The following is a 27,830-nucleotide window of genomic DNA, read 5'->3' as shown; positions in this document are numbered from 1 at the left end:
CAAAATTGATACTCAATTTCAATTTATTTCAATAAAATTATTCAACTTTAAATTTTATCCCAGTTAAGTCACCGTGATAACTCCAATATAAAAAAACACCGAAAAGTGATATGGTTGCCATATCAATAGTAGTCAATTTCATCATTGACCGAGTTGTCATGTAGCTAACCAAAATAACATATGCCCGCTAGATGACAACTATGTGTCATTTAGGTCAGCTACGTGGCAGCAAAGTGTCGTCTCAGTCAGCGGTGAAAGTTGACTACTATTAATATGACAGCTATATTATTTTTTCGGTGTCTTTTCATTAGGAGCGTTTGTTTGCTCATTTTCATACTTCTATTTACATTTTCACTTTAAAAGGAAAAGTCGTAAGTGTTTGGTTAGTAAACTACTATTTGCCCAATAGGTAAAACAAACGACCTCCCAAATCATCGAGAAACTTAATTAATTCAAAATTCAAAACTGAATAATTTTATTCCATTATAATTTAAAGAAATAAGACACCAAAATATGTCTATGATTTTTGGAGAAATATCAATTTAGGTTCCATGTATAAAATAACACAAATATAGGCTTAACGTTTAAAAAAGAGTACCAATTTAGGCATCGATAACGAAACGAGACACGTCATTGATATTTCTATGTAAAGTTCTGTCAAAATTAACTATAGGTATATTTTATTATCTTATTTCTAATTTAAAATCGAATAACTATTTTGAAACAACGGTACCGGTCAAAATTATTCAAATGAAAATACACGTGTTCTAAACAAAACATTTAGCAGATAAGATCTAAAAGAGTGAGTGAGTGAGACTAGTTCCAAGACAAAAACACACTTATCATTCACCCCCAAAATCCAATCCGCACAGTCAAATACAAATTCAAATCCTCCTCTGCTACTTCCACCGACATAGCTCCGGCTCCGAGCAATGGAAGTGTGGTTACTTGTCCTATTAATTCTATCTTCCTCATCGATTATTACAGTCAATGGATCATCACGCACACTCAGACGGAGCCTTCTTGCGAATGGTCTCGCCGTCACTCCTCAGATGGGGTATGTGTGCTATCTAATCTATAACTCTTTTCTTTCTCATCTGCATATCGCCGCCGCCGGATCTTTTCTTTTGCAGCATTACGGTCACTGTCGGCTACTATTACTTTACTCCCTCTTTCTCACTGATAGTGTTTAGCTTATCATTAATTTCTAGATGTATGATGACATTTAGATTTTGGGGATAAATGTGACAAGTCCAGACTATTTTATCATTCCATAATCAATTCTAATTAGTTTAAGGGCAAATTAACATATTTAACCCACTTTGCTTCTAGCTTAACAAATGACACTTTCATCCATTTTACACAAAAAAAATATTCTAACCTCCTCCAACTTCCTCCTCCTTTTCATTTCTTTCAAATTATTACAACAAAATTCAATAATTCAACTCAAGGTTTAAGCATATTCATATATTATTCAAGTTAGTGTAATTATTATTTCTTCATTTTAGCAGTTGGTTAGTTGCTGTTAATCCGTCATTTCCGATGTCCTCCATTTTTATCGCATTGACAGTTGCTCATGTCTTTATCGCATAGACAGTTGCTCATGTCGCATCTGTGACAAGATACGACAAATTTCGTCACAAATGCGACAACAGTTGTTGCAGATAGACAAATGTTGTCGCATTTGTGACGATATTTGTCGCACTTCGTCACAAATGCGACAAAAATGGAGGAAATTGAAACAATATCGTTACAGATGAAGAAAGAGGCAAGACCAGCGAGAAAAACAGGTGTATAAGCTAAAAACATACCGTTTCTACTGGAAAATTTCATCTGTTTTGTGTTTCCCTTCCAAAATTTAGAATACTTCAATAATCTCAAAATCGCTAACGAAACCGAACTCATCACACGTATTTCTGAGATCACCAAATTCAAAAGACATTCATACAAATATTTCATCTCTACTTTTGGTTTTGCTGTGGCTCTTTTTGACTTTTTTCTATTTTGGTTTGGAATGGCGAAGAAGACCGAGAGTGTGAGGAAGAAGGTGAATTGAAATAAGGGTATTCCTGTCCAAAGTGGATGAAAGTGTCTAATTTGGTAAGATGAAAGGGAAGTGTGTCAAATATGTTAATGGACCCTTTCAAATGGGTTAGATCAGCAATAGACCCTTAATTTAAAGTCCTAATACATCTGTTGATCCCTCTACTTAGTGCAAAACTTCAATTGCCTCCCTGAACTTTCAAAAGTTTCAAATTATCCTATATTCTTATCAATTGCATTATGTAACTATCTATTCTTGTCCAATTGCATGTAATAACTCCCAATTTTTATCTAGTTGCATTTGATAACTCCATATTCTTGTTCAATTGGGTTCAGTAACTCAAAAACTTCAATTGCATGTGGACATTCAAAAGTTCTTATTTATCCATTTGTCATTTTTGACACCTGACGAACACTATCACAAGTGGCAGAACGTGTCTCACAATCTCTGCATCCAACAAATTCTATTGAGAAATAGAAGTATTAAATACTTTTTTTATATAAAAATAGGAGTCATTCAGAACTTTTGTCGGTAACAATTGAAGTTTGGTTGAAGTACAAGTACAAGGGATAACAAAACTATTACGGGTAACATATGTATTAGGCCTAATTTAAATATTCTTATTATATATATATATATCGGGTACTTTTATGTTCTCTGGACTTTGCACTTATTTTCATTATGGCTCGTGAATTTCAAAACTGGAAATTATAGTCTATAAACTCTACAATGAAGGTTTACTTATGATTGGAGTGGTCATTTTGATCAAAATGACCATAATGTTAGTAAAGCACAAAGTTTATAAACTATAATGTCCGACTTTGAAGTTCAGGTGCCATAATGAAAGTAAGAGCAAAGTTCAAGGTTGTGAATGTAATTTACCCTGTATATATCATGTATTCTTAATTTCCTAAAATTTCAAAGTAATAAAAGTGATAAAAAAATCAAATCCATTTATTAAGGTTCCATTCAATTTAGCTTGAGAAATACTACTTCTCATGGAAATAATTTTAAATTTAATGCATTAGAATAATGTTGGTTAGTTAGTTATTAGTAATTTGATTTTATTCAAGTTATTATTTTTGGCCAAAAAATATATGTTTTTCAAAAAACAAAAAATAGTATCTGAATCTAATCCACTTTTACATATTTTTTTTATTAGGTGGAACAGTTGGAATCACTTTGGTTGCCAAATAGATGAGAAAATCATCAAAGGGACAGGTAAAAATTAACGGTAACCAACAACCATATTATCTTCCTATAGGATGTAATCCAGCCGAGGTCGGTTCATGCTCGGCTCTTCAGAAAATTGACGAGTTTGAGATCATCGTGAGCTGCTCACGTGCTTATTTACGAGATTTGCTCCATTGTGCAACTTGTTAATTTTGTTCATGAACTTCACTCATGAACAACTCATTAATTACGTTCCTTAATTATTTTGATTTGAAATTTCTTTAATACAAAATTGTATAATTTTGAACCTACACAACGAACGTTTTCATAAAACTACGTTTCTCACGAGCATATTTATGAATATTGTAATCGAACTTGTTTTATGAACCTATAACCGGACCTGCTCGTTAGCTTTCGAACAGAGGTTTGCGTGCTCAAACTCAGCTCATTTATAAATCGAGCAAAACACCGAACTGCTCATGAGTGGAACTGCTCATGAGTGGCTCAGTTGATTTATAGCCTACCTCTATACTCTACTAATATATATAGAGAGTCTTATCTTTGCTCGTATACTGTCAAAGTTATCACAAATCATGTGATCAATTTCATAATACCTCAAAATGATCACAAGTTGTTTGTATAACACAGTTGTTGGGAATTCTATATATGCAAGAATCAAGCTTATCAAATTTAATAAATTTCATTTGTTGAAGAGTAGGGCTGTAAATGAGCTGACCCGCTCATGAACAGCTCGATGTTTGGCTCGATGAAAGTTCGACCGTGTGCAGCTTAAACGAGCTATCATTGAGCACGATTGTGAAGTTCGATTCATAAATGAGCGGAGCTTGACATGGCAAACTCGCTTGAAAGCTCTCGAGCAGGCTCAACTATAGGTTCGTGAACAAACTCATGAATAAGCTCGATTATAATGATTATGAACAGACTCGTGAGCAAGCTGAGTTCTATTATATTTTTAATAATGGTATTTCTGTAAAATCTTAGTTTGTAGGTTTCAAAATTACGTAGCTTATGAAAATAATTAATGAGTTGTTCGTAAGCAAAATTCATGAACAAAATTAACGATTGCTTGTGAGAAGATCGTGAACAAATAATCGAGCAGGATCATATAATTGTGTTAATGAACCGAGCTCGAACAAGATATTGACCTCGAACCGAGCTCAAACTCGAGCTTGAGCTCATCCATTTTCTGTGAAGTCGAGCATGCGTAGGTAAAGCTCGACTGTGGCGTTTGGCTCAATTTATAAACAACCGAGCTTGAGCACGAGTTGAGGCTTGATTCGTAAATGAGCTGAACTTGACATACCGAAACTTGGATCGAAAGCCCTCAAGCAGGCTCATCTATAGGTTCATGAATAAGCTTATGAACAAGCTCGATTACAATGTTCATCAACAGAATTGTGTGAGGAAGCTCAGTTCCATTATTTTTTTAACAATAGTATTTCTATAAAGGGGGTAAACTAAGTAGTTTGTGTGAAATTTTAGTTTTCTAGGTTTCAAAACTCCGTAGCTTATGAACATAATTAATGAGATGTTCACGAACAAAGTTTATGAATAGAATTAACAAGTTGCTCATGAGCAAAACTCGTTCATGATCATATAATTATCTTAATGAACTGAGCTCGAACAGAATGCAAATTTGATCAAGTCCCAAAATTAACCAGATGAAATAATATTTGGTCATTTCACTGATTCTAGATATGGTTAATTAACACAAGTTCCATGGATAATATTCGAACCAAGCTTAAACTCTAGCTTGTTCATTTTCTGTCGAGCCGAGCATAAGCCGGCCAAAGTTCGACTCTGGCTACAACCTTTTTAAAGAGTCAAAAACACTTCATTGGAAATAAATTAATTTTGTATCTCAATAGCTAGACTAATGGAAATATCTGATGGTATGGAATTTTGTTTTTGTCACAGCTGATGCTCTGGTTGCAACTGGTCTTCATAAACTTGGTTATACCTATGTTAACATAGGTAAGAATCACAATATCTTTTCTCTTTACATAATTGATAACATTTCTTCTCGTTTAATTACATTAATCATACAAATATGCTAAACAGAAATTAACTTCTTTTTCTTATTAAATTTTTTCCTTGTTTGGCATTTGCAGATGATTGCTGGGCAGAAATAGTTCGTGACAGAAAGGTTTGAATTTTTTGCTCATTTGATATTATAACACACACACTGCACTAATTTGATATGATTAGATCTGTAGAGTAGTGCTCTGATAGTTGAGAGGATTTCTCCGATGGCTGAAGTAAGACAGAAAAAGAATAAGCGCGAGGCCATTGACCGGCGACCTCACTCCGATGTCTAAGTTAGGAATGTATAGGATTATAGCACTAAGCAATTTAGAGTAAATTGCAATAGATGTATTTACCTAAACTATGGAGTCGCATGCTATTTATAGGAAGCCCATAGGTAAAACCGTCGGTCGGTGCTCAAGTTTGCTTAGATTCCTCGGAGGGCAGGTGTTAGCTTCTGAGTGGTGGACGTATTTTAGATAGTTTATAATATACCCGAATTGAGATTCCTTAATCCTAAGCTAGGTTGAAGGGTTCTGATCCGAAGATGATTTGGATAGTATTCCATTAGTCCACGTGTCTTGAGAAGTTTTATTTCTATTTAGTTTGATCCGTTCTTCCTTGTTTCGGACTGATAGAGAATAGCTAGTCCATTAGTAGAATGTTTTAGAAGGGTGAGTTATAGAGGCCAGGGGTATTTAGGGTAGGAGTCATTATTATTTAGGGTATGAGTCATGAGGATTTAAGGGGAGATAGGGAAGAGAAAAGGGAGGATGGTTTTTGTTATTGTTGGCTGCCTAGCAGTGGCTCTACTGAGTGAGTAGAGAGGGAGATTTCTCCTGGGATTAGAGAGGGTTAGCTCTATCTATTTTTATCTTTTGTTCATCCTATATTGTAAGTTGCTACTAGTAAGATCTATCAATATAACATCATTTCTCGTTTATTGTCGTCTCTGTGTTTGAGATTTCTAACACGGACGTCCTTGTAGGTTTAGGATGGGCACACGTGGATCCTTTCAGTAGTGTTTATGCATTTCTGTTTCCTAGCTATATTATTTTTTAGAAATAGCGTCTGTTTCCGTGTCAGTTTTCATTTCTGTTCCGTGCAACATAGGTGTTCGCATTTGTATTAACTAATTCAAATTTCAGGGTAATCTCGTGCCGAAAAAGTCAACGTTTCCATCCGGGATCAAAGCTCTAGCAGACTATGTCCACAGCAAAGGTCTTAAACTGGGAATCTACTCAGATGCAGGGTAAAATTATTCCTACCATATGTTATAGTTAACCAAGATACTTTTACGGTTTAATACATCATCTGCCTCCTGAATCCTGAACTTTTAAAGTGTTCTGATAGCTGCCTCAATTTGCTTAAAATGTTTCCATAGCCCCCTCAATTTGCTTAAAATGTATTCAAGAATCATCGGTTACAACGCAGTAAGCTGTATGAGGCATGTGTATTTCTTTTTAATATGTTTTAATCTAATCTGTAAATTAACACAACTTTACAGCTTACTTCTTTACAAGCGAGGATTAATTGAGTACATTTTAAACAAGTTGAGGGGGCCATCTTTATATTTTAAATAAGTTGAGTGGCTATCGGGACACTTTAAAAGGTGAAGGGCCAATACACCTTTTTGGACAAGTTCAGGAGGCGCATGATGTATTAAGCCTATTTTTACTCAAAACATAGGCCTAATACATTTGTACTTGACTCAAAACTTCAACTGTCCCGTGAACTTTCAACAGTTCCAAATGACCTCCTATTCTTGTCCAATTGCATTCAAAAGAATATGGGGTCATTGGATAAGAATAGGGAGTTATTGAATTAAACTGGACAAGAATAGGGGGTTATGGAATGCAATTGGAGAAGAATAGGGGTCATTTATAACTTTTGAAAGTTCATGGTGACGGTTGAAATTTTGGGCCAAGTACAGAGGCGACGGATGTATTAAGCCCAAAATATATTCTTCTTATCTTGTGCATTGATCCGAATGTATATTACAGGTATTTTACTTGTAGCAAACTTATGCCAGGTTCACTTGGTCATGAAGAACAAGATGCTAAAACTTTTGCTTCTTGGGTATGAATTTCAGCTGATTGCTTGTTTGAAAACTCCAATAAAATGTTGTGGCTCTAAAATCGGGATACGTTACCGCGTTTTAAGCTCAAAGAATGCTCAATGTTTACAGGGTATTGACTATTTGAAGTATGATAATTGTTACAATGGCGGCACAAAGCCAACTGTTAGGTAATTCTGTTTTCGAATTTTGTTATTCTAGCATTAAGCTATGTTGCACGGAAACACACGGACATTAGAAAATGGTGTTTCTATAAAAATTTAGCTAAGGAACTGTAATTAAAATGGAAAAGAAACGGAAATGGACAAAATGTCGTACTGAGCAAGAGTTTTCGTGCAACATTCGCATTAAGTTCTCCAAAACATTAATCTAGAATTTGCTTCTTCTTGCAGATACCCTGTGATGACTCGTGCTTTAATGAAGGCAGGCCGTCCTATATTCTTCTCGCTTTGTGAATGGTAATCCAAGGGAGAGAACTATATCATAGTAAGCAAATTTTAAATATAACCTCGGTGGTTTCGCTGATTTGTAGATTGATGACTGTGGTTTTTTTTGTTGTAAAAAGTGGACTGAGGTGTTTGCCCGTTAGCAAAACCAAAATAAAAAATTCCAAGAATTAAATTTGTTTAGTACCACATTTGTCACGGGGCTACGTTTTTTTTTTCCAAAATATGAATGATCTCAAAACATTCACTTTTTTCTCTTCTAACCAAACAACATATGAATGATCTCAAAATTAAGAAGTTGAAGAATTATGGTTGTTTAAAGTACCATCAATTCTTGGAATATTCTATTTTGAGATCCATCAACCGTCAAATTGACGGTGTCAATCTAAAAGTCCTTGGTTTTGCCGACGCAGTGACGAGTCCATGATTCATAGAAAAGGGTTGTTTGTGGTGGTTTCTCGTGATTTATGAGTGCTAAATTGATATTTTTTGGTGTTTTACATAAAATAAATAAAGCCTTGTATACAGTTTTCATGGAATTTTCGACGTTTTCTGGCGACCAATGGATGCTTAAGCCTCCTCTAGCTCTCTCTAGACCCGTCCCTAGTTAACGATAAGAACCTCAGTCATTTGCAAATTAGCGAAATAACTTGTATTATATTTAGAATTTTCCTTATTACATAGAATTCTAATACATATCCATGAGTTTTGTTTTGACTTGTTTTTCCTCTTCTTTTAGGGGAGACATGCATCCTGCTCTTTGGGGTGCTAGGGTAGGAAATAGCTGGAGAACGACTGGTGACATTTCCGATAACTGGACAAGGTATAATTAATAAGACTCGGAACGATATTGAGACATGAACCAAAATATATGGTTCATGTTAGCCGACCCCGAATCATTTCGGGACTAAGGCTTTGTTGTTGTTGTTGTTGGTTCCATGGTATGATATTAGAGCCTTTTTTATCAAGTGATCACAGGTCCGATTCGTGTCAATTCCATTTGTTTATTTAATTTCAACACATGGTAAGATGGGTCTGTCTTGTTCAGCTTCAAGCCAAGTTGGCATTCGCGTGCGAGGCGTAGATATTAATATGAATTGGATTTTTAACTATCAGTTTAAGCTTTTAATTTAATTGTTACCGATCTTTTCTTGTTGGCAGTATGCTATCTATAGCAGACATGAACGAGGTTTATGCTGAACTTGCAAGACCTGGTGGTTGGAATGGTTCGTGACCAGTAATTTCTAATACCAGCAGAATTAGATTTAATATTGCACGAACGCTTTTCTTTAGCAACGTTTCTGCATTTTGTGTTCGTGTCCGTGTCTATGTCTGTTTTTGTTTGAAGGTTATTTTATGAATGTTATATTTTAGAAATAATTTTTTCCATGTCTATTTTTGTTTGAACGTTATTTTATGAATTTTATATTTTAGAACTAAATTTTCCGGGTGTCCCTTTCCGTGTCCGTGCAACATATCATTTAACAAAAAGTATAGTGATAAGGCTGTTTATTATTGTTTTGTTTCTGGTCTGAACAGATCCTGACATGCTTGAAGTGGGTAATGGAGGGATGACAAAAGATGAATACATAGTCCACTTTAGCATTTGGGCCATGTCCAAGGTACTTTGAATGATGCCATCTTGAACTAATCTCACTCTTAGGTCCGTAAATGAGTCGAGCCGCTCATGAGCAGCTAATCATTCGGTTTGATAAAAGTATGACTATATTCTGTTTGATTTATAGATAAGCCAAGCTTGAGAATGATTTTTAGGCTCGATTCGTAAATGAGTCGAGTTTGAGCATGGAGAAACTCGGCTCGACTGTGTTTGGATCAATTTATAAATGAGTTGAATTTGAGCATGCTTTTGAGGCTCGATTCGTAAAAACGGGCTGAACTTGAACACTGTAACAAACCATGTAAGACACTAGGAGTACATGGGATACCATGTAGATTAAGAGACTACATTGATATGTTTTATTAAGAGCAATACACATTTATATACAAGGTTATCCTTCAATCAAGGAGACAAACTGACCCTACCAGCAGCTGCAGCAGCCTTAGACATGCTATTCATTAATTACATTGACTTGTGCTCTAACAAACACGAACGAAACTCAAGTTGAAAGCTTGAGCAAGCTTGATTGTAGATTCGTAAACAAGCTCAAGAATAATCTCGATTATAATGTTCATGAACAGATCGTGTGCAAGCTTAGTTCGGTTATTTTTTTAATAATAGTATTTCTATTATTCTTTGAAGGGGAAATGTTAAAGTGCATAGTTTTGTTCAAGAGTTTTGCTTGTGAACTTGCTTATGGACATAATTAATGAGTTGTTCGTTGTCAAAATTCATGGACAGAATTAACGAATTGTTCACGAGCAAAGTTCATGAACAAAATTAACGAGCTACTCGTGAACAAAATCAATGAGCTACTCAAGAGCAGCTCATGAACAGTTGATTTCCTTAATGAGCCAAGCTCGAATTGGATTTTGAGCTCAAACCGAGAAAATTAACGAGTTACTTGCGAACAAAGCTTGTGAACAAAATAAATGACTTGTTCACGAGCATCTCATGAACAATTAATTTCCTTAATGAGCCGAGCTTGAGTTAAGCTCGTTAATTCCCCAGCCGAACATGAGAAAACTCGACTCGTCTCAGTTCGATTATAGCCCTATTGATACCTTTCGTATGCGTATTCATTTCGATTCAATAATGTTGTTTTCCAGGCTCCTCTTATTCTTGGTTGTGATTTGAGGAATATGACAAAAGATACTGTGGAGATTATTACCAATAAGGAAGTTATTGCTATAAATCAAGGTGATTATATCTACTCTCATGTATTTATATGTATTTATATGATTATGTTTGCTGTTTTTATTATATGGTTTGGTAGTATGCCTATGGATGTTTTAAATAAAATTGGGATTCATTTGGACAATTTATGACAGATCGACTTGGTGTTCAAGCTAAGAAAGTTAGGATGGAAGGCGACCTTGAGGTGATTTCTGAAATTAATTACTAACTGCGAGTTTGGTTCTCTTTTTCATATCTAATAGAATGAGAAATAACTAGGTTGTAAATGAGCTGAGCCGCTCATGAGCGGTTCGGATTTGGCTCAACGGTATTCAGCTCGATTTATAAATGAGTCGAGTTTGAATACAATTTTAAGGCTCGATTTGTAAACGAGCCAAGCTTGAGCACAAAAAAAACTCGGTTCGAAAGCTCACGAGAATGCTCGGTTATAGGTTCGTGAACGGACTTGTGAGCAAGCTCGGTTCGATTATTTTTTTTAATAATAGTATTTTTATAAAGGGGTAAATGTAAAATTATGTAGTTTTGCAGGGTCCAAAACTACGTAGCTTATGAGTAGAATTAATGAGCTGTTTACGAAAAAAGTTTGTGAATAGAATTAATGAGTTGTTCGTGAGCAAAGCTCAGGAACAAAAAAGAGATGCTCACGAGCAACTCACGATCAGATAATTTTCTTAATGAACATGATTTTAACCTCGAACTGAGCTCAAGCTCGATAAAAGCTCGATCATATTCGGCTAGATTTATAAACGAGCCAAGCTTGAGTATGATTTTGAGACTCTATTCGTAAAAGAGTTGAGCTTGAGCATGGAAAAACTCAGTTCGAACGCTCACGAGCATGGTCGTTATAGCTTCGTGAACGGACTTGCGAGCAAGCTCGGTTCAATTTTTTTTAATAATAATATTTCTATAAAGGGAAAATCTAAAACTGCGTAGTTTTATATGAAACTTTAGTTTTGTATGTTTCAAAACTACATAGCTTATGAATATAACTAATGAACTATTCATGAATACAGTTCATGAAAAGAATTAAAAAGGTTATCGATGAGCAAAACTCGTGAACAAATAAACGAGTTGCTTGAGAGCAGCTTACTATTATATAATTTTCTTAATGAACCATGCTCGCACTTGTCCATTTTCTGCTTCTTAATGAACCGTGCTCGAACTCGTCCATTTTTTGCCGAGCCAAGCATGAGTGCACCAAAGCTTGGTTCGATTCAGTTACAACTTTAAAAATAACTGCTTTTAGAAAGAAAATCAACTAATATCTACCGACTACTAACAATAGCAAACAACTCGACAATAACAATCAGTAAACAGTAACAACCGAACCATCAGTAAACAGTAACAACCGAACCAAACGGATCTGGATATACCATTCATTGATTTGTTTTGTCAAGTGCAGATTTGGGCAGGGCCGGTGACAGGGTACAGAGTAGTTGTTCTGTTGCTGAACAAAGGATCTAAGCGCGATTCAATTACCGCCGAGTGGGATGATATCGGAATTCCTCGCAATAGTGTTGTTCAAGCAAGAGACCTTTGGGAGGTATTCAATTATGACTTACTCTTTTTTTAGTATATGATGAAACTTGCTAATTAAGCACTTGCACTGCATATCCGATAGCGGCTCGACGTTCGGCTCAATAAAAGCTCGACCGTATCTGGCTCAATTTATAAATAAGCCGAGCTTGATTTTGAGGCTCGATTCGTAGATGAGCTGAGTTTGAGTACTAGGATAGGTCCTGACAATTTATGGACTTTAGGCGAAATAAGAGATAAGAGTCCCTTTAAGAATAATAAAAAAAATTGTACGTAAAAAGTTTAAAATATATTGGCCTAATATATCACCAGAATTAGTGTCTCACCAGCTCTCTAAACTTGCTTATTTCTTTCACCAGCTCCCTAAACTTGTCCGTAAAAGTAGATTAGTTGTCTCACCAACTCCCTAAACTTGCTTATTCCGTAACAACTAAATACAAAAACTAATAATACTAACTCTTGATCCTTATACATCCGATCTCTCAAACCTGCAATACTAACTCTCAGGTAATATTTTGGAGAGAATTATATTGACTATATGTATTATTATTTCAATATTTAAAGATAGATGAGATGGTTAAGGATGCTTACTTATATTTGAGACGTCCTATGTTCGACTCCCTTCAACCTCATTTTCTTTTAAAAAGTTTTTTATTTATTTTTCAATAATTATAAAAACATGTTACCATTATTAATTAATTTAAATGGACTCTTTATTTTTATTTTGATAACACTTTTGAATTCATTTTTAATATGTCTTTACCATTAAAAAAAAAGTAAACATGTTTAATTTTCTATTAGTTCAATGCTAGTTTCTAAAAAAAAATGATAATATTTGTACAGTTTTAATGCGTTGGAGGCTAAAAAAATTTTGCCCAGCCCTAGCGGGTTGGACTTTGAAAATTTACCGTCAACTGCACAGTTAATTTCGATTTTTTTTTTTTTTTGCGTTTTCAAATTTTTTTACTGATATGTTTGAGCCCCGGGTCATCCGGGGTCCTGGTTCCGCCACTGCTAACTCTTATAATAGGTTGAAAGTTTGGAGAACAGAAAAAATTACATGTCGAATAGATGATGTATTTTTAGAATTTAGGTTTAATAAGTTTTTGTACTTAGTTGTTATGGAATAAGCAAGTTTAGAAAGCTAATGCGACACTTGCAAAGTTGAGTGAGCTAATCTACTTTTATGGATAAGTTTAGGGAGTTAGTGATACGAAATAAGCAAGTTTAGGGAGCTAGTGAGACAATAACAAAGTTCAGGAAGTCAATATATTTTTATGAACAAGTTCAGGAAGGCCAAATATATTTGAATAAATGGTACACAAATTTTAGGCCTGAAATGTCATTATTTGGCTTTTTTAGGCCTGAATAGTATTAATTTAAAAAGAAAAATTGGGTCTTTGGATCTGAGCCGTAGGCTGTCGCACTTCTAGTCTATGCTTAGGGCCAGACCTGTTGAGCCACGACGAAATTCGACTCAAAAGTTTACGAGCAAATTTGGTTATAGGTTCATGAACAAGCTCATGAACAAACTCGATATTATAATGTTCATGAACAATGCTCCTGAGCAAGCTCTGTTAGATTATTATTTTTAATTATAGTACTTCTATAAAAGGAGAAATGTAAAACTACATAGTTTTGTGAAACTTTAGCTTTATAATTTTCAATATCGATATAATTAATAAAGTTCATGAATTGAATTAACGAGCTGCTCATAAGAAAGCTCGTGAACAAATAAACGAGTGTCCCATGATTTATATAGCAATTAAATGTAATGTCTTTGGGTTTATATGTGATGCAGCACAAGACTTTGAGGACGAAATTTGTAGGGAACTTGACAGCGACTGTGAAGTCCCATGCTTGCAAGATGTATATTTTGAAGCCTATTTCATAGAGTTATTTCATGTGACATGTCATTCGGAAATTAATTAATTAGAAAGGACCTTGAGGAACATTTTACATGTAATATGGTATAATTGAATATTAATTAATTAGAAAGGACCTTGAGGAACATTTTGCATGTGATATGGCATAATTGAATATTAATTAATTACAAAGGACCTTGAGGAACATTTTGCATTTGATATGGTATAATTCAATTTACGACTGCTCGATAAATGTTGCATATTTTTTATAAGTGAGATTTGGGCAAATAGTTATCATTATTTATCAAAATTGAATTAACGAGCTGTTCGTGAACAAAGCTCGTGAACAAATAAACGAGCAGCCCATGATTAAACATGCTCTCAATGTTAACCATTAAGAACAATTTTACTTTTAACGTCTAAAATGATGCAATTTTACCTTTAACGCTTTTAACAAAGTGTAAATTTATCCTTAATGTTGATATATTTAAATAATTTATTAAACTTTGTCATCTGTTTTTCACATGTGCGCCTTTTTATCGCTTATTGGTAGCAAATCACAAACATATAAATAGACATGGAAAAAAAATTATATTGTATTTTGTACTAGTTGAATAAAAAAATCCAAATATTTTGTCGAATTTAAAAAATATTAATCTCTAATTCTATATGTAAATCACAAAAAATGCGAATATTTTTAGAACCAACTAATCAACTTGTGTAGAATAAAAAATAAAATATTTGTATTTTGTAATAATATCTGAAATTGATCCAATATGTGAACGTTAGAGGTAAAATTACTCTTCCTTCCTCTGGAAAGGGCTTAGTGCTGTTTTTGCTGAGTTCTGTACAGGGATTGGCTTGGAGGTGGGTAATGGGAGATCCATTAGTTTCTGGTATGACACCTGGATTGGTGACAAACCGTTGATTGAGGTGTGCATCGCCCCTCCGCCGAATGATCTCCTCTCCTGGAGAATTACTGATGTGGTGGACTCGGAGGGAGATTGGATCTGGTCTAAGTTCGACTCCTTTCTTAGCCTGGAGACCCTCCTTAATATTAGAGGTGTGAAGATTAGTAATCAGGAGGAGGATAAGGACAGACACTGCTGGGCCTTGACTAATAATGGTTCTTATTCTTGCAAATCGGCCTATGAAGCTTTTACCCCTAATAGGGCTGATCCTCCTTTGGAAATTTGGAAGTCCATTTGGGCCCTCAAAGTCCCCTACCGCATTAGGAGTTTCCTATGGCTGGGAGTCAAAGACAGGCTCCTCACGAATGCAGATAGACACAGAAGGCACTTGGCTGTATCTGGTGCCTGTAGCAGATGCAGCGGCCATGTGGAAACCTTGTGCCATGCTTTGAGGGATTGCCCGAATAGTAGAAAGGTTTGGGAAGGGGTCCTTCCTCACCACATCCTTCCTTCCTTTATGGGGTTCTCTGATATTGACTGGTTCTCTGAAGGCGTTAATGGGAATTTGTTGGCCAGTATGGAGCACGGGGCTATTCTCTTCGCTATTATTTGTCACCAAATGTGGAAATGGAGGAATGAAGAGTTATTTGCTGAGAAGACTGTCTTTATTCCTGACCTCCGGTTTTACTTCTCGAAAAAACTCTCTGTTATTACAAAGAGTTTTGAAGGAGAGCCCCTGGTTCACCCCTCCCCGGTTAAAGAGGTCCAGTTAGTTGGTTGGAGAAAGCCCAGGGAAGGGGTTGTCAAGTTGAATACGGATGGCTCCTGCCTTAGTAATGGCAGAATTGCTGCTGGTGGAGTTCTTCGGGATTCTGGTGGCGCCTGGCTGGCTGGGTTTACCCATAACTTAGGTACGTGCTCCTCCTTTACTGCAGAGCTCTGGGGGATCTTGTCTGGCATTAAACTCGCCATTCGCATGGGTGTTAAAAGACTTTCGGTGGAGTCTGACAATTTGGAGGCTATCAACAGGATTTCGGATAGACATGCTGTTTGTCTTAAGAGTCAGAATCTCATTAAATCCATCTTGAGGCTTCGTCCTGCCTTCGATTCTCTTACCTTCTCCCATATTTATAGGGAGCAAAACCGCGTGGCGGATCGCTTGGCAGCTGCTGGGCATGGGGGGATGTTAGGTGTTTCTACCCTTTCCGTTCCTCCTTCTTTTCTGTTACCTTCTCTTCTTGAGGATAGGATTGGGGTCAGTCTTCCTAGACTGATCCCGGGTTAGGTTTTTGTTTGTTTGTTTTTTTTTCTTCCCTTCTTACCAAAAAAAAAAAAAGAGGTAAAATTACTCTAGCTGTCAACATTATGAGTATTTTGCACCTTATCCAAAAAATTTAATAAATCGAGTTTGAGCATAATTTTAAGCTTGAACTGAGCTCGTCCATTGTCGGTCGAACCGATCATGAGCGGGACAAAGCTCGATTGAACTTATATAGCAATTAAATAGTCATGGTGAAGTCTCACTAACAGTCTTGGTGAAGACGCGTTTCTTTAGCTGGACTTGGGGAGATGAGAGTTGAGATTGAATCACGTGATCTTCAAAGAAGTTCTCAGGATTGTCATTGAACCGGCCTGGGGATGAAAGATCACCGTCAGTAGACAAGTTTATTGCCATTGAAGGAGTAGTTGAGTATAAAGGGATTCCTTCGGTTTGATCGTTCATCTCTAGTGTTTTATTTGGAGCAGAGGCTGGACGATCAATCTCAACGGTGGGATTTCTTTCTTACGAAGGATGGGCTTCGGTGGAAGGAGGAGCATCATGAGTGACTTCAGTTGAAAGTTGCTTGAGAGTAGCATCCTCAAGTTGAGGATGGTAACGGGTAGGGTACCCGCGGGTAGTGTCAATCTCTAACCCTTACCCTTTTATTTTTTAATTACCCGTACCCTTCCCATTACCCTAACGGGTATAAGTTTTGCATCCCATACCCTCCCCATTTAATTCACGGGTATCCGCGGGTACCCTTACCCGTTAAGAATCAATAAATAAATAAAAAATATTACAAATTTAACAAAGTATAAATTTAATAAATCAACGATTTAAAAATTGAACAAATTGAACTTTAATCAATAAAAATAAAATAGTTTAGTGGTATTACTTAATGGTTAAAGAATGAAAGTTTAGTATTCAAATCTCGCATCTTATATCTAAAACGCGATAATATTTTTTAATATATAAAAATTTATGACGGGTAACGAGTACCGGGTACCCTGGGGGGTCTTCCCATACCCGTCCCATTACCCTAACGGGTAATGGTTTTGATCTCATACCCGTCCATACCCTTTTATACAGGGTACAGGTAATCCCATTAGGGTCGGGTAGTGCCGGGTACCCGCGGGTAGAGTACCCGTTGCCATCCCTATCCTCAACGTCAATTTGGATGATTGAGCTCTGTTTTCTAGCCTTCACAGCTTTTCTTTCTTGCTGTAACTTCTTCAAGTGAGCTATCATATTTTCACGAATGGCAGATATGATCAAAATCTCCTGCAGCAAGAAAAAAGAAAAGTATAAATGTAGGAACGAAGAAAAATATACCTGTTACGCCTTTAAAGCGTTTTGTGTTAGGATAGACGATCTCGTGCTTCTTGCTGGAAAACTCACTGTATCATCCTCTTTGGATAATTTCCATCATCGCTGGGAATGTCCATTGGATATTATAGGAGCAGATTCGTTCGGTGTAAACTTCTTCTTCGAGAGTCAATAACCTTACACGTTTCCATGTCTTGGATTCCTTCGACTTTTCGTTCCAGGTGTTGACAAAGGGAAATCCTCGGGCATAGGCGTTATTTGGATCTATGCCATTCGGTTTTATCCAGAGTCAGTTCGGCTTAAAGTCTTTCACACTATGGACTTTATTTTTAAAAAAATGACGTATTTTCTTACAAAGAGTCAAGTAAACAAAATTCTCTTCGGGTTTCCTCATAGGATGCCAAATTTTTTGACATAAAGCTTCGGTCAGTTGAATGTTAATGCTGGAGTAGATTTTATCAAAACTAAGTAACTCTTGTTAGAGATAATGTTCCTATTATCTCTGTAAATAGATTCTTATCTAGTTAGAGTTTCAATTTGTCTATAACCCTAGTTAGGTAGAGTTCTAATACGATTATACTTGTGTATTGTATTCCTATACAAACTACTATTGGCTCACTATAAATACAAGGCCTCTGAGCCATAATCACTAAGGTGATTCAAACCATTAATTGTGTTATTACTTATCTCTCTCTATCTCCATAATCTTTCCTATATCAAACTATACATTCAACATGGTATCAGTAGTATCAACTTCCGCATCCTCCGAATCCTTTGATCATCCTCAATCACCCACCTATTCACAGTTCAAAGCCGCTGCCGCCGCCGCCGCCTGTGTCGCCGCCGTACATATCGCATCCACTGGCGCCTCTAACTCTGCGGCTGCCCAAAACACGAACGACGCCTACGGTGGATTGTTCGCATCGTCGGGATGGCGGTTCACCTCGCCATTTATCACCGGCGAATCCGAATTCCTTGCCGCACCAACAGCCGCGGAAGCCGCACCTCCACAGCACACAGTCGGCGATACCTTCCCGCCGGAGGTTCGCGCGGCTCTCGAAGCCTACCAGGCGGCCAGCGCAAGGGCGGCCAATGCTCAGGCGCGTCCTGCGCCAACTTCCTCCGTGTTGGTTGCCCCGGCGCAACTTCCATCTGTAGCACAGGCGCCTCCCGCACCTTCTACCGTGGCTCCTGCGCCCTTCACCTCGGCTGCCGCTGCCCAGGCGCCCCTTCCGTCTGCTATACTTGCACAACCCGCACCCATTCCATCCGCAACAGCAGCGTGCGATCAGCGGTTTATGCAAACCACGATACCGACAACGTCCGCCGCCGACGCCGACGCCGCGGTACTAGCCGCCATTGCGGCATATCAGGCGGCTGTTCTGCCTCCTCGGAATCAACAAGTTTCGGTTCAGTAGCCATCTGTTCAATTGCAACAATCCGCGACACCTCCAACTCTATTTTCTCCATCAGTTCTTACTGCCATAGCAGCATATCAGGCATCTGAAGCCAGTAACAAACATCAGGTTATTTCTAAATCTCATACTTCACCGTTTTGTTACAATACTCAATTATCCCATGATCCCTCACCATCTTTCTTCTCAAATTCGTTTCACAATACTGTTGATGCACCGTCAAACAATGTTAGACACAATTTTATTTCCTCCTCTATCCCTCATACTACAAACAATCCTGTCCATCCAGAACCTATCTCCACTCATGTTGAACAACCAAGACAACCACCCACAAATATCAACATTAACATCAAATTAACCCCGAACAACTACAAAGCATGGAGAATGTCCATGGAATCCACCCTTCAAACCTATCATCTTCTTTCTCACATTCTTAGTTCAACACCGCCTCCACCCAAATTTATTCCTAGAACAGGTTTTGTGACATCAGCTGCGGATTTAATCATAAATCCATCTTTTATTCAATGGGATGATGTAGAAAATGTGGTTAGGACTTTGCTCCTAAATTCCATCGCCGAAGAGGTGTTTTCTGAGATTGCATATCTCAAATACTCACATGATATTTGGCTAGCCTTAGAGGATGTCTACGGGCTTATTACAGGCAGCAAGCAGTTTCAGATGGGAGTCGAACTGCATGAGCTTGAGCAAGGGGGAATATCTATCACTGCGTATATGCAAAAAGTGAAGTCCATCCTTGATGATCTGGCTACCTCATGGAATCCTTACCCTCGACATCTACTACCGTCAGTTCTTTACAAGGGTTTAGGAGAAGAGTATCGCTCCACTATCCAGAATCTTGTAACTCAGCGCGGTACAAACATCAACTATCAAGAGATTTTGCACAGCTTGAAGACAGTTGAGGGCATGATTCAATCAACCAGAAAGACAACTCTGCTTCAGCACGATGGTGTATCAGCACATCGGGAGGCCAATGTATCCACCATGGAAACAAATCAATCAAAGAAGCAGAATCCAAAGAAGAGAAGAAGTGGCAAGTGCTACAATTGTGGTGATCCAAGCCACTGGGCTGACAAGTGCAAAAGACCAAAAAACAATTCAAGAGCACAATACAATCCTGGACCACAAGCGCACATGGCATGGCAACAACCCCCAAATCCATTCATGGGTCCTAATCAGCCGTGGTATCCAGACACAGCAGCAACCAATCACATGACGGCAAATCCGACTCAACTTCATCAAATGCAGCCATATCCAGGATATGATACAGTTCAGTTTGGCAATGGTCAAGGTTTGCAAATTTCTCACTTTGGAAATTCAAATATCAATAATTTGAAAATTAATGATGCCCTACTTGTTCCCAAGCTTACCAAATCTTTATTATCTGTTCAAAAATTTACCCGTGACAACTCATGTTTCTTTGAATTTTGGCCTAACCATTTTCTTGTGAAGGACCAAACAACTGGGGAAATCCTGTTACGGGGCCCGAGTAAAGATGGGCTTTATGTGCTTACACCCACCCTGAAGGAGGCGCTAGTTGGAGAGAAGGTGTCTTTTGAAAGGTGGCATGCACGGCTTGGACATTGTCAGAATCAGACAGTCAGCTCAGTTCTCAAAGGAAACAATCTATCCTCTTCAATACTAGTTAGCAATTGTTCTTTTTGTCCATTAGGCAAGCTTGCTAGAAGCCCTTTACCCTCTATTAGTCGCTCTAGCACATTTATTTTTGAGAACTTACATCTGGATGTTTGGGGGCCAGCTCCAGTTGTTTCTTGTCTTGGCCACCGTTACTTTTTAATAATCATTGATGAATTCACTAGATTTGGATGGGTTTTCTGTTTAAAGAATAAGAGTGATGTTTTTTCAACATTCTGTGATTTTTATGCCATGATCTCTAATCAGTATAGTGCAAGGGTTAAGAATATTTACTCTGATCTTGGGGGAGAGTTTCAAAAACTACAACCTTTTTTCAAACGACATGGCATTATACACAAAATTGCATGCCCTCACACTCATGCACAAAACGGTATAGCTGAGAGAAAAATTAGACATGTCGTTGACACCTGCCTTACTTTGCTAGCCAATGCATCTTTACCTCTAAAATTCTGGAACTATGCCATGATACACAATATTAGGCTAATCAACTACTTACCCACCAAAATCCTGAACAACAATTCACCCTATTTCTTGTTCTACAAGAAACAGCCTGCCTATAAGGCCTTACGCATCTTTGGCAGTGGTATCTATCCTCTTCTTCGTCCATACAACCAGCACAAATTTGATTTTCGCTCCACGCTATGTGTCTACCTTGGTCCATCAGAAAATCATTCTGGGGATATTTGTCTTGAGTATGCCACCGGACGCATATACATCTGCAAATTTATGCAGCATAATGAAGAAGTATTTCCTGCATCAGCAGTCACTGCATCATCACCTTCATCTAGCAACTCGGGGGTAAGCACATCGTGTCAACTACCATCTTTACTCGGCCGGTATCCAGGTAATTTCTCTAATCCCAATCCTATATTATCTACTTCTAACTTAGTTCCATGCTCCCAACCCATCACACCTGTCCACTCTGGACCTCATCCTGGTACCCCAATTACTCCCCCTGACTCTGAAGCCACAAACACTGCTCCTTTAGCTCCATGTCAATGTTTGTCACCAATGGTCACTTCTGCATCAACACCTGTTCCTTAGCATGATCCTAGCACACCAGTTGATGCTGTGAACATCACCACACCGGAAATACAGAATGCAGTACCTCATGAAGAAAACATCTTTCCACAAACAGATTTTCTCCTCCTGAAACTGCACCACCTGCTCCTATTCCAACTGAAAGGCCCAGACCTCGCAATGCACCACTGATTGGTCCACGACAACATTATATGCAACTTCGACAATCGTCTTTTCAATCAAGAGGAAGGTTTGAGGGACTTTTAGCTACACATCCAAATGGCACAGTGGATCCCACATGCTTCAGTAAAGCCAACAAACAACCCGAATGGCGTACAGCAATGTCTGAAGAGATTCAAGCTCTTCTGGACAATGGCACATGGCAACTTGTACGGATACCACATAATCAGCATGTCATCACCTCCAGGTGGCTCTTTCGTATAAAGAAGAAGTCTGATGGAACCATTGATCGTCATAAAGCCCGTTTGGTAGCACGGGGATTCACTCAAAAAGCTGGGATTGACTACAAAGAAACATTCAGTCCAGTAATCAAAGCTACAACCATTAGGTCTGTCTTTGCCATTGCAGCAGCAAACAATTGGTTCATCAATCAGCTGGATGTCTCTAATGCATTTCTTCATGGAAACTTATCAGAGACAATATATATGGAGCAACCGTAGGGTTTTCGGGACAGTGACCGACCAGATCATGTCTGTCTTCTCAAAAAGAGTCTTTATGGATTAAAGCAAGCACAGCGAGAATGGTTCACACGCCTTCGAACATTCCTCCTCTCCCTTGGGTACAAAATGTCACAGTCTGACAACTCTCTGTTCATCAGACGCACTGACACGGAAAAGACTTACATTCTGTGCTATGTTGATGATATACTCATAACAGGTAACCACCCTGCACACATCACCAACACTATTGCAGCCATCGAACATGAGTTTCCTATTCGCAATCTTGGCAAGGCAGAATACTTTCTCGGAATTGAGATCAGATATGAGAAGGATGGCATTCACATGTGTCAGGCCAAGTATGTGGCTGACATCCTAGACAGAGTGAAGATGATTGACTCCAAGCCCACACTAACGCCCATGGCCACCACGCCAACACTTTCAAAGGAGCTAGGCACCAGCTTAACCTCTGGAGATGAATATCGAAGCATTGTGGGAGCACTTCAATACTTAACATTCACTCGTCCTGACATTGCATTTGTAGTTAATAAATTATGTCAGTTTCTGCACTGTCCGATTGATGAGCACTGGAAAGGAGTTAAGAGGGTCTTACGCTATATTCAGGGCACATCAGACTTTGGCATAGTCATGTCCATCAAACCAATACAGCACATCCATTGTTACTCAGATAGTGATTGGGGAGGGTGTCCTGATGATCGACGATCCACGGGTGCCTTCTGTGTTTACCTTGGATCCAGCATTGTATCGTGGCAGACCCGCAAGCAACCCACAATAGCCAGATCCTCAATAGAAAGTGAATACAAGGCAGTGGCAAATGCCACAGCAGAACTCCTATGGTTCAAATCTCTTCTCTCAGATCTCGGATTTCCCTTACCCACCCCGGTTCAGCTATGGCGTGATAATGTTGGAGCAATTTATCTCACCTCAAATCCAGTGTTCCATACCCGTACGAAGCATATTGAGCTAGATTATCATTTTGTTCGTGAACAAGTTCATAGAGGTTTTCTCAGTGTCAGATTTATTCCCACCGATGATCAGGTTGCAGACATACTCACCAAGCCGCTAGCTCCGGCTCGCTTCACGATGCTACGCTCTCGCCTCTTTGTTCGTGCCCACCATCGGCTTGAGGGGGGGTGTTAGAGATAATGTTTCTATTATCTCTATAAATAGATTCTTATCTAGTTAGAGTTTCAATTTGTCTATAACCCTAGCTAGGTAGAGTTCTAATACGATTATACTTGTGTATTGTATTCCTATACAAACTACTATTGGCTCACTATAAATACAAGGCCTCTGAGCCATAATCACTAAGGTGATTCAAACCATTAATTGTATTATTACTTATCTCTCTCTATCTCCATAATATTTCCTATATCAAACTATACATTCAACAACTCCAACCAGGCATTGGGAGTTATTCGGCATGGTGAAATATTGAATTCGGTTACGACGACTTCTATGCCTCGAGAAAGAGGAAACTTCATTTCTCACTCCAGGAATTGGGTAAACATATATAGTTTTATGGAGGTGGGGGAAGATGAGTCCTTTCATCTTCTTTGGGCAAAGTGAGGGTCATTTGCCAAAGCTAGGGATAAACCTCTAGAATAGCATTCAGGCGATATTTAGAAATTGTGGATGGTTGGTTAAAAACCTTGGGGTTAACTTTTCGAGGTTTTGCTATTTTTTCACTGGCGGCATTTTCATCAGGAATTTTTAATGTCTCAACTATTTCAGCACTAGCATTCCTATTGGGACTTTCTGGGGTCTCAGCAACCTCATTGGAGATTTCTGGGTTTTCGGTAAAGGTTTTAGAAGTACTTTGAAGAGATCTTCGAACCTTTCTGGTTCTATGTTTTGAAGATGAAGTCATTTCAAACACAATAAACAATAAAAAAGTTCAAGAAGAAGAGATCAAAAACTTACAGTTTTCCGAAAGGGCACAGGGAGCAGAAATTGGAGAAGGTGAGCTTTGAAGTTGAAAAGGTAATTTATAGAGCTTGAAGGATGAGACAGTCCAAATGTTTATCTTGGGAAGAATAAAACGTGTTTATCGTCATTAAGAGCTTTATGAAGAAGGCAGTTGAGTAATAATGACGGTGACATTATTAAATGTTAGTAATGACTTTTTGCATTCTGATCAATAAAAACCTAGAAGAATTTCATAATTGCACTATTGGGGGACATCTGATACAGTACTAAGTCATTTGGACTTTTGGGAAGTCTGGCCCCATTGTGGTCCGAAGTCTTAAATTGGGCCTAATTCCACCAAAGCCTGGTACAACATCAATCTTGGTCGAAGTCTTACCGAAGTAATGGCTTCGGTCACCTTTCATCCGAAGGATGTTTTCGGGAGATATATCTACATGTGGACCAATGAGCATGATGGATTCTAAATACACGCTCCTCATATTGAGAAATATTGTGACATGGAAAGCTAGGGTCCGAGGACCTATCAGATGTTGTGATGTGTCTAGGTATACTTTATTTTATCTATAAATATCAGAGACATTCCACAAGGGTGAATTACATCAATAGTACCTGAAATATATCCTAATTCACACTTTGGTACTTAGATTTCATTTTGTCTCAAAAATATACCTCAAATAACAGTAACCGAACAATTTAATACGTTTATCCGGTCATTGGACGGTCAACGCGAGTTTTGACCGATTTTAATTAAAAATTTGACAAAATTTTCTCTTCCTGTCTTAGAATTTTCATCTCTCTCTTCTATTTTCTCTCTCTAACTCTCGGATTCTCTCTTCATTTTCTATCTTCGATTTTGTCTGTGTCATTTTTTTTCTTTTTCTTTGAATTTTCTAACTGATTTAGGGAAACACTGTATTACACCACAAATCCGAACTTGGTCATCCAACTATAGTTAAGAAAATTTCAATTTAATTTTGTGTTCGTTGAAGAAAAAAGTAATGGGTATCTCAAAGATTTTTTATTTGTATTGCATCTGTTGTTTTCAAGATCTTAGAAGCTCATGAACATGGAGGATATAGAGACGAAGGAAATATAGTGTTAGAATGAAAATAATAATAGAGTACACATGTCATTATAATAATGAGTGTTTATAAAGATAAATATTAAACAGATGTTAAAGTCTTTTTTTTTAATGTTAAGTGAGTCTCTTTTCTCATTAAAATTGATCAAAAATAGGTTAACCGGTCATTACCTGTCAAATAAATTAAATTGTCCAGTTACCGTTATTTGAGGTATATTTTTGAGACAAAATAAAATCTAGGTACTAAAGTGTGAGTTGGGATATATTTCAGGTACTATTGGTGTAATTTACTCCATTCCACAAAGTTCAAGTATCTTACTTCAACCAATTTATACTTCATTTATCTGTTACCTATTGGCGAGATATTACCTCTAATATCTTCTAACTTTAGCATCAGAGAGGGTTCGTCGGAACTTTGGCCCCCTTTTCTAATGTCTTCTATGATCTCAGGTGATCGTATAGTCATCGGAGAAGAACTTTGCAAGAAGTGCGATATCAATTTGTAACTATATTAGTAATACAATCAAGATTTTATCCACTTTGATAAATAAAAAAAAATTGTGAAACTTAGTTGTTAGGATTTTAATAAGACCTAAGGTAACTGTGTTAGTAACACTATAAATATCTGAGACATAATTGATATATGTAACGCCCAACGTGACAATTAAATAACAGGAAATCATCATTTTCAAATTTTCATTAACATAAGAGGGCGTTTAGTACAAGGGATGGATGAGGTGGGATGTGGATAGATAATGCAAGGCTCTTTCATTTCATGTTTGTTTTAGAGATAGTGTAGGGAGATAAAAAAAATGGATAATAATCTATCTCTCAAATTTATACCCAAGAGAGGGAGTGGTATAAGGGAGCTGGATAAGTTCCTACCATTTTAATATGATGGAAAAGTTCATCTTATCATTGAAATTAATGTTAGGTAACATAAGTAAGTAGGGGTAATATAGTAAAATGTATTATTTTATCTTTATCCCTATTTATCCATATATCTATCTCTATCTCAATCTTTTATCTTTATCTTTATCTTTATCTCAACTTTTACCCTTATCCTTATTCCTAGCAAATATCAAATCTCCCCAAATGGATACGTCCCCAATTTACCATGCACATTCCGAGACAACCTTACATATCCTTAGAGATTACTATAAAGCTAAAAAAAATTGGAGCAATTTCATTTTGAATAGTCTTTGGAATTTTTAGAACTCTTTAAATTTGCAGGATTAGATTTTGTTTAACATTAAATCCTTTGTTCATCCTTAGTTTATTAGTACGTGAAAAATTCTTTTCTCCACCACAACATGGTGGCTCTGGAAATAGCATTGCATTAAGATCTTTGAGGGGATGGAGCAAGTTACCAGAACAAGGATTGACTTTCTCATCTCCACTCTAAATGAGACGTCTAACGCTTTCAGGATCGGAGAGGATCTTAGTCGTCCATATGTGACTCGAAGATATAGCCAGGTGCGTTGACAGGCTCCTATTCTTCCTTACTTCAAAGTGAATACGAACCAAAGTATTAAAGGCAATCCAGGTATTGCAGGAGGAGATGGTGTCATCAGAAATTCGGAAGGCAAGTGGGTGTCAGGTTTTGCCATCAACATCAAAATTTGTTATGCTATTCAAGCGGAACTATGAGCTATTTACAAAGGTTTGGATCTGGCTTGTAACATGAGATTGAACACCTTGTTGTCAAGTTTGATTCAACCTTGGTTGTCCAATGGCTAAATAGAAGATGCGGGAACTCCAACTTATGCAACAATCCGATACTCGCTTGCATTGAACTTATTGATAAAGACTAGAGAGTCAGTATTCTCCACACATATAGGGAAAGCAACCGCGTGCAAACAAGCTTGCCAACTTTGCTATGACTATTCCAATAGGCCATCATGTGTATGATCAGTGTCCTTCTTATGCTTATCTAAAGTCCTTAAATGATGCTAACGGTGTCTCGTAGCCTAGGCATGTGGTCCTTAATTAGACCCCCTCGACTTTGCCTATAACTTTTATGTGTTTCTTTGTTTTTGCTTTTTCTGCAGCCATGTGAGCCCTCTTTATTCACAAATCTATTCTTATCAGATTTTGTAAATTAGACAACAAGGAAAATTTACATAGAAATTCAGATTTGAAAAATTATTTACAACTGTGTCAAGTACTAATTTAAATAATGTCAAACTAAAAAAATCATCATTTTTCATATATTTTAAGAACTGTGTTTTATAAATTAGGGATCTAAAATATATTTTTGAGGGTTTAGGATTTATAAATTGAGATCTAAAATTTATAAATGTATATAAAATCATATTTTATTTGTGATCTATAGAAGATATATGAAAAATTAAGTTTTGTAACTTAATTTAGATACGATTTCCATGTAAATAGCCGAATTGGGAGAATTCGGGCCGAAGGCCCAAAAGATAGAGATCCGGTCTTACTATAGGGCGGGCCTGGGCCTGGGCCTGGTCTCTTTATAGATGATCTCTCTCTCTGAGAAAAGAGCA

General features: G+C 37.4%; 1 protein-coding gene across 1 annotated transcript; it reads left to right on the top strand.

The window, feature by feature from the left end:
* The first annotated feature begins 809 nt into the window (after positions 1-809).
* On the top strand, positions 810-14,209 carry LOC136224360 (alpha-galactosidase 1-like). Its single transcript, XM_066012685.1, has 15 exons — positions 810-1,057; positions 3,207-3,265; positions 5,156-5,212; positions 5,350-5,384; positions 6,412-6,515; positions 7,267-7,342; positions 7,452-7,510; positions 7,733-7,798; positions 8,526-8,609; positions 8,948-9,012; positions 9,326-9,408; positions 10,514-10,604; positions 10,736-10,785; positions 12,004-12,144; positions 13,939-14,209. Exons 1-15 carry the CDS (start codon positions 933-935, stop codon positions 14,029-14,031), a joined length of 1,188 nt encoding a protein of 395 aa, XP_065868757.1. The 5' UTR covers positions 810-932; the 3' UTR covers positions 14,032-14,209.
* The last annotated feature ends 13,621 nt before the right edge of the window (positions 14,210-27,830 follow it).

Source organism: Euphorbia lathyris, chromosome 3 (assembly GCF_963576675.1).
Source record: "Euphorbia lathyris chromosome 3, ddEupLath1.1, whole genome shotgun sequence".
Taxonomy (NCBI): Eukaryota; Viridiplantae; Streptophyta; class Magnoliopsida; order Malpighiales; family Euphorbiaceae; genus Euphorbia; species Euphorbia lathyris.
The sequence above is the reverse complement of the archived record's forward strand: the minus strand, read 5'-3'. Positions and strand labels throughout refer to the sequence as shown.

Bases quoted from the DNA above. Each gene is read 5' to 3' on its own strand.
- LOC136224360 (XM_066012685.1), top strand. From the start codon at position 933: ATGGAAGTGTGGTTACTTGTCCTATTAATTCTATCTTCCTCATCGATT. The intron at 7,511-7,732 runs GTAATTCTGTTT...TTCTTCTTGCAG, and splicing joins GGCACAAAGCCAACTGTTAG to ATACCCTGTGATGACTCGTG. The intron at 8,610-8,947 runs GTATAATTAATA...TCTTGTTGGCAG, and splicing joins ATTTCCGATAACTGGACAAG to TATGCTATCTATAGCAGACA.